The sequence below is a fragment of the Amaranthus tricolor genome, chromosome 9 (assembly GCF_026212465.1).
Source record: "Amaranthus tricolor cultivar Red isolate AtriRed21 chromosome 9, ASM2621246v1, whole genome shotgun sequence".
NCBI lineage: Eukaryota > Viridiplantae > Streptophyta > Magnoliopsida > Caryophyllales > Amaranthaceae > Amaranthus > Amaranthus tricolor.
In genome coordinates this window covers 29,710,713-29,718,212 of record NC_080055.1, presented here as the reverse complement: position 1 = coordinate 29,718,212, position 7,500 = coordinate 29,710,713, and the positions used below count along the sequence as shown (strand labels likewise).

Here is a 7,500-nt window from a genome sequence, read left to right as displayed (position 1 = left end):
TTATTTTTACTTTTCTTTATATTTTTATTTTATTTTAAATTTTTTAAAAAATTTTTATTTTATTATTATTATTTTTTTTTTTTTGTTTTTATTTTTATTTTATTTTAAATTTTTATTATATTATTTTTTTTATTTTTTTTAAAAATAATAATAATAATAATAATAATAATAAAATAAAATAAAATAAAAATAAAAATATAAACAAAAATTAAAAAAAAAATAAAAATAAAAATTAAGTACAGTAATGCATCACGTGCGTCTCACATGCGGGTCAACGGTTAAAGATAGCGGTCAAAGGCCACAATCCGTTATAAGGTAGTGTTTTGCAAACAATTGTATTATATAAGGTAGTTTTTTGCAAAAATTTTTATTTAAGGTAGTTTTTTGCAAAATGGGGCATATACTAGATAGTTTTTTAACATTTTGCCTTAATTAAATAAAATGATAAAGTCATTGCATTAATGAATGTATATAAGACTGAATCACACAAGAAAAATGAAAGACCGGTCATTAATTTTCTCCCTTTTGGATTACATCTAACATCAAAAAAGGCAGTCCACAAGTTGTAAAAGTTAATCTCACTATGAAATTTCAAAGAAAAATCAACACTAGCTTTCTATTTTTTATTTTATTTTAATAATAATAAGACTTACTCCTCATGTTTATAAAAATGTTAAAATGTTATACTTTCATTTTTTCTTCTAGTGTGGGAAACTTAGATATGAGATTAAATGTGAACTTCTACCCGAAAAATATTTGAGAATTATAATTTTATTAAGCTAAATATAAATGAGTATTATAACTTTATTCATTTGAAAAAAATGAATATTTTTATGATTCCATTTCTCTAATTTTCTTAATTAATTTAATTTCTTTGGAATATTTAGTAAATTCAATAATTTGATTCAATTCTTCAAATTATAACAATCGACAATTTTTACTGAGTTACATAGTTTCAAATTTTATTAAATTTATATCTACTAATGTATTCAATGAAAGATTTGTGTAACTCAAAAAAAAAAAATACAAGAATTAAGTCAAATAACATATAAAAAACAAATTTTAAATAAGATATAAAAATCGAGTTTTGTCTTCAATGAATTCTTGTCTAATTTAATCTTCCTTTTTCCTCAATCTCCCATATATATAATACAAAAATAATAATAATAAAAAATTAAAAAATACAATAACCCTTATATAAAAGAAGTATAATAAACTAATTTATTACTTCCATTCATCAATTAATGGAATAAATATTAAAATAAGACTATCCCCTAATTGGGCTGATAGTTGATACAACAATCAAGAACATAAAGATTATAGTACTTATAACACATTACAATGAAAAATAAAATATCTTATTGTACAAGTCTAAAATTTAATTCAAGTTCACTTATTACTACTATATTAGTTTCATGAGATTCATGTCATACATAACCTACTTAGGGTGTTGGATATTTTTACAATATCTACGGTTAGGTTCAAAGGCAAAAGGACCAACAGTGTAAAGAGCAAAAGGAAGTGATTGTTGCCGTACACTTCTATCTAGTTTCAAGATTGCACCATGTTTTCCACCATTGATATTAGTCTTTTTTGTACATGGTGAGTCCTTTGGTGTTGATTTCAAAGCCAATCTACATCTCTTTGCTCCGGCAGCTCGAACTGTTCGAGGAGCTTGGAGGAAGAAGTAACCATTTGAATCAGTTGTAGCAAATTTCTTTACATGTCCAAAGAAATTTCGACAGCGCATTTCCACTCGTGCACCTACACAAGTTAAAAAAAAATTTGAAGGCAATATAATTTTGTACAAGTTTTGATAAAATGTAAAAAAAAAAAATACGAAAAACGGTATACATCCACTTACCAACAAGTGGGGTAGCACCTTGTAAACTATTGAAACCCTTGTTTATGCAACTCTTACAGTAAACGACTCCTTGTACCACGACCATTTTTCTTCTGAATTCGTAATAAGGAACCGGTGGATAACTTGGTGGATTGGAAGGAGGGCTCGCGGGAGGCGCTGTTGGGGGTGTAGTTGGCGGGGAAGAAGGGGGTGGAGTTGTAGGAGGTAGAGTTGGTGGTGTAGTAGGAGGTTGAGGCGGGGGGTAAGATGGTGGTGGACTCTGAGTTGGCGGCATAGACGGAGGTTGAGTAGGTGGGGTGCCTGGTGTTGTGGGTGAGGGACTAACTGGCGGGTGAACAGGAGGTATCGTTGGGGGAGTAGTGGGTGGATATGAAGGCGGCGTAATTACCGGAGGCGGACTAACTGGCGGCTCGAATGGTGGAGTTGGTGAAGGTGGAGTCACCGGAGGTTGTGTTGGTGGAGTGGTAGGAGGGTTAGTTGGGGGGTAAGATGGCAGGGTCGGAGGATTCACGGGTGGCTGGGTGGGAGGAGTTGTTGGCGGGTAGGTTGGTGGATTGGAAGGAGGGCTTGTAGGAGGCACTGTTGGGGGTGTAGTTGGCGGGGAAGAAGGGGGTGGAGTTGTAGGAGGTTGAGTTGGTGGTGTAGTAGGAGGTTGAGACGCAGGGTAAGATGGTGGTGGACTCTGAGTTGGTGGCATAGACGGAGGTTGAGTCGGTGGGGTGCTTGGTGTTGTGGGTGGGGGACTAACTGGCGGGTGAACAGGAGGTATCGTTGGGGGAGTAGTGGGTGGATATGAAGGCGGCGTATATACCGGAGGCAGACTAACTGGCGGCTCGGATGGTGGAGTTGGTGAAGGTGGAGTCACCGAAGGTTGTGTTGGTGGAGTGGTAGGAGGGTTAGTTGGGGGGTAAGATGGCGGGGTTGGAGGATTCACGGGTGGGAGGGTGGGAGGAGTTGTTGGTGGGTAGCTTGGTGGATTGGAAGGAGGGCTCGTGGGAGGCGCTGTTGGGGGTGTAGTTGGCGGGGAAGAAGGGGGTGGAGTTGTCGGAGGTTGTGTTGGTGGTGTAGTAGGCGGTTGAGGCGGGGAGTAAGATGGTGGTGGACTCTGAGTTGGCGGCACAGAAGGAGGTTGAGTTGGTGGGGTGCTTGGTGTTGTGGGTGGGGGACTAACTGGCGGGTGAACAGAAGGTGTCGTTGGAGGAGTAGTGGGTGGATATGAAGGCGGCGTAGTTACCGGAGGCGGACTAACTGGCGGTTCGGATGGTGGAGTTGGTGAAGGTGGAGTCACCGGAGGTTGTGTTGGGGGAGTGGTAGGAGGGTTAGTTGGGGGGTAAGATGGCGGGGTTGGAGGACTCAAGGGTGGCTGGGTGGGAGGAGTTGTCGGTGGGTAGCTTGGTTGATTGGAAGGCGGGCTTGTGGGAGGCGCTTTTGGGGGTGTAGTTGGTGGGGAAGAAGGGGGTGGAGCTATAGGAGGTTGTGTTGGGGGAGAGGTAGGAGGTTGAGGCGGGGGGTAAGATGGCGGTGGACTCTGAGTAGGCGGCACAGACGGAGGTTGAGTTGGTGGGGTGCTTGGTGTTGTGGGTGGGGGACTAACTGGCGGGTGAACAGGAGGCGTCGTTGGGGGAGTAGTGGGTGGATATGAAGGCGGCGTAGTTACCGGAGGCGGACTAATTGGCGGCTCGGCTGGTGGAGTTGGCGAAGGTGGAGTCACCGGAGGTTGTGTTGGTGGAGTGGTAGGAGGGTTAGTTGGGGGGTAAGATGGCGGGGTTGGAGGATTCACGGGTGGGAGGGTGGGAGGAGTTTTTGGTGGGTAGCTTGGTGGATTGGAAGGAGGGCTCGTGGGAGGCGCTGTTGGGGGTGTAGTTGGCGGGGAAGAAGGGGGAGGAGTTGTAGGAGGTTGTGTTGGTGGTGTAGTAGGCGGTTGAGGCGGATAGTAAGATGGTGGTGGACTCTGAGTTGGCGGCACAAAAGGAGGTTGATTTGGTGGGGTGCTTAGTGTTGTGGGTGGGGGACTAACTGGCGGGTGAACAGGAGGTGTCGTTGGAGGAGTAGTGGGTGGATATGCAGGCGGCGTAGTTACCGGAGGCGGACTAACTGGCGGTTCGGATGGTGGAGTTGGTGAAGGTGGAGTCACCGGAGGTTGTGTTGGGGGAGTGGTAGGAGGGTTAGTTGGGGGATAAGATGGCGGGGTTGAAGGATTCACGGGTGGCTGGGTGGGAGGAGTTGTCGGTGGGTAGCTTGGTGGATTGGAAGGAGGGCTTGTGGGAGGCGCTTTTGGGGGTGTAGTTGGCGGGGAAGAAGGGGGTGGAGTTATAGGAGGTTGTGTTGGGGGAGAGGTAGGAGGGTGAGGCGGGGGGTAAGATGGCGGTGGACTCTGAGTAGGCGGCACAAACGGAGGTTGAGTTGGTGGGGTGCTTGTTGTTGTGGGTGGGGGACTAATCGGCGGGTGAACAGGAGGTGTCATTGGGGGAGTAATGGGTGGATATGAAGGCGGCGTAGTTATCGGAGGCGGACTAACTGGCGGCTCGGATGGTGGAGTTGGCGAAGGTGGAGTAACTGGAGGTTGTGTTGGTGGAGTGGTAGGAGGGTTAGTAGGGGGGTAAGATGACGGGGTTGGAGGATTCACGGGTGGGAGGGTGGGAGGAGTTGTTGGTGGATTGGAAGGAGGGCTCGTGGGAGGCGCTGTTGGGGGTGTAGTTGGCGGGTAAGAAGGGGGTGAGGTTGTAGGAGGTTGAGTTGGTGGTGTAGTAGGAGGTTGAGGCGGGGAGTAAGATGGTGGTGGACTCTGAGTTGGCGGCACAGAAGGAGGTTGAGTTGGTGGGGTGCTTGGTGTTGTAGGTGAGGGACTAACTGGCGGGTGAACAGGAGGTGTCGTTGGAGGAGTAGTGGGTGGATATGAAGGCGGCGTAGTTACCGGAGGCGGACTAACTGGCGGTTCGGATGGTGGAGTTGGTGAAGGTGGAGTCACCGGAGGTTGTGTTGGGGGAGTGGTAGGAGGGTTAGTTGGGGGGTAAGATGGCGGGGTTGGAGGATTCACGGGTGGCTGGGTGGGAGGAGTTGTCGGTGGGTAGCTTGGTGGATTGGAAGGAGGGCTTGTGGGAGGCGCTTTTGGGGGTGTAGTTGGCGGGGAAGAAGGGGGTGGAGTTATAGGAGGTTGTGTTGGGGGAGAGGTAGGAGGTTGAGGCGGGGGGTAAGATGGCGGTGGACTCTGAGTAGACGGCACAGACGGAGGTTGAGTTGGTGGGGTGCTTGGTGTTGTGGGTGGGGGACTAACCGGCGGGTGAACAGGAGGTGTCGTTGGGGGAGTAGTGGGTGGATATGAAGGCGGCGTAGTTACCGGAGGCGGACTAACTGGCGGTTCGGATGGTGGAGTTGGCGAAGGTGGAGTCACCGGAGGTTGTGTTGGTGGAGTGGTAGGAGGATTAGTTGGGGGGTAAGATGGCGAGGTTGGAGGATTCACGGGTGGTTGGGTAGGAGGAGTAGTCGGTGGGTAACTTGGTGGATTGGAAGGAGGGCTCGTGGGAGGCGCTGTTGGAGGTGTAGTTGGCGAGGAAGAAGGGGGTGGAATTGTAGGAGGTTGAGTTGGTGGTGTAGTAGGAGGTTGAGGCGGGGGGTAAGATGGTGGTGGACTCTGAGTTGGCGGCATAGACGGAGGTTGAGTTGGTGGGGTGCTTGGTGTTGTGGGTGGGGGACTAACTGGCGGGTGAACAGGAGGTGTCGTTGGGGGATTAGTGGGTGGATATGAAGGCGGCGTAGTTACCGGAGGCGGACTAACTGGCGGCTCGGATGGTGGAGTTGGTGAAGGTGGAGTTACCGGAGGTTGTGTTGGGGAAGTGGTTGTAGGGTTAGTTGGGGGGTAAGATGGCGGGGTTGGAGGATTCACGGGTGGCTGGGTGGGAGGTGTTGTCGGTGGGTAGGTTGGTGGATTGGAAGGAGGGGTCGTGGGAGGCGCTGTTGGGGGTGTAGTTGGCGGGTAAGAAGGGGGTGAGGTTGTAGGAGGTTGAGTTGGTGGTGTAGTAGGAGGTTGAGGCGGGGGGTAAGATGGTGGTGGACTCTGAGTTGGCGGCACAGACGGAGGTTGAGTTGGTGGGGTGCTTGGTGTTGTGGGTGGGGGACTAACTGGTGGGTGAACAGGAGGTGTCGTTGGGGGAGTTGTGGGTGGATATGAAGGCGGCGTAATTACCGGAGGCGGACTAACTGGCGGCTCGGATGGTGGAGTTGGTGAAGGTGGAGTCACCGGAGGTTGTGTTGGGGGAGTGGTAGGTGGGTTAGTTGGGGGATAAGATGGCGAGGTTGGAGGATTCAAGGGTGGCTGGGTGGGAGGAGTTTTCGGTGGGTAGGTTGGTGGATTGGAAGGAGGGCTAGTGGGAGGCGCTGTTGGGGATGTAGTTGGCGGGGAAGAAGGGGGTGGAGTTGTAGGATGTTGTGTTGGGGGAGTGGTAGGAGGTTGAGGCGGGGGATAAGATGGTGGTGGACTCTGACTAGGCGGCACAGACGGAGGTTGAGTTGGTGGGGTGCTTGGTGTTGTGGGTGGGGGACTAACTGGCTGGTGAACAGGAGGTGTCGTTGGGGGAGTAGTGGGTGGATATAAAGGCGGCGTAGTTACCGGGGTCGGACTAACTGGCGGCTCGGATGGTGGAGTTGGCGAAGGTGGAGTCACCGGAGGTTGTGTTGGTGGAGTGGTAGGAGGGTTAGTTGGGGGGTAAGATGGCGGGGTTGGAGGATTCACGGGTGGTTGGGTAGGAGGAGTTGTCGGTGGGTAACTTGGTGGATTGGAAGGAGGGCTCGTGGGAGGCGCTGTTGGGGGTGTTGTTGGCGGGGAAGAAGGGGGTGGAGTTGTAGGAGGTTGAGTTGGTGGTGTAGTAGGAGGTTGAGGCGGGGGGTAAGATGGTGGTGGACTCTGAGTTGGCGGCACAGACGGAGGTTGAGTTGGTGGGGTGCCTTGTGTTGTGGGTGGGGGACTAACTGGCGGGTGAACAGGAGGTTTCGTTGGGAGAGTAGTGGGTGGATATGAAGGCGGCGTAGTTACCGGTGGCGGACTAATCGGCGGTTGGGATGGTGGAGGTTGTGAAGGTGGTAGTGTAGGCGGTGGCGTCATAGGAGATGTGGAATTACTTGATGTAGGGGTGCAATCATCTGGTGGCATTGGCGTATTTGGTGGATAATTTTGATGATGATGATGATGGTAATGGTGGTTTTGTTTATGATGATCATTCTCATCATGTTTTGGACTTTTTTGTTGAGCGTTTTGTGACTTAGCGTTTATAGTAAATGAGACACTTAAAAGCAATACTATATGAATTAGAACTACGCCTAAGTTAAGGTTAGTCCCCATATCGGGGATAAGGTGGTGATGGGGCAGGGAAGGGGGTCAGAGTGGTGTAAAACTTACAAGTATGTTGTCTACAAACTATTTGTATTGCTATAACAATGAATGATGAAGCTTATATATAAGCCTCAAATCCTCCCTATCCGCCGTTGTAAAAGGCGGATCCAATATGTATATAATAGTACATACAATTGGAGTTGTCAAATTGAGATCTAATGATCACTATTTGCAAAGTAATACACATAATTAGTTGACTAGATCTTGTTTATGTATCTAAAATTGTAAGATATTAATCTGGCAAATCACA

At 48.4% G+C, this 7,500-nt stretch overlaps 1 protein-coding gene across 1 annotated transcript; it reads right to left on the bottom strand.

Moving 5' to 3' along the window:
- Nucleotides 1-1,331: 1,331 nt before the first annotated feature.
- Nucleotides 1,332-7,199, bottom strand: LOC130823482 (uncharacterized). Its single transcript, XM_057688098.1, has 2 exons — nucleotides 1,865-7,199; nucleotides 1,332-1,764 (listed from the first exon to the last, which is right to left on the bottom strand). The coding sequence occupies exons 1-2, from the start codon at nucleotides 7,197-7,199 to the stop codon at nucleotides 1,439-1,441; spliced, it is 5,661 nt and encodes a 1,886-aa protein (XP_057544081.1). The 3' UTR covers nucleotides 1,332-1,438.
- Between the last annotated feature and the right edge of the window lie 301 nt (nucleotides 7,200-7,500).

Bases quoted from the DNA above. Each gene is read 5' to 3' on its own strand.
- LOC130823482 (XM_057688098.1), bottom strand. From the start codon at position 7,199: ATGGGGACTAACCTTAACTTAGGCGTAGTTCTAATTCATATAGTATTG. The intron at 1,765-1,864 runs GTAAGTGGATGT...TAACTTGTGTAG, and splicing joins AGGTGCTACCCCACTTGTTG to GTGCACGAGTGGAAATGCGC.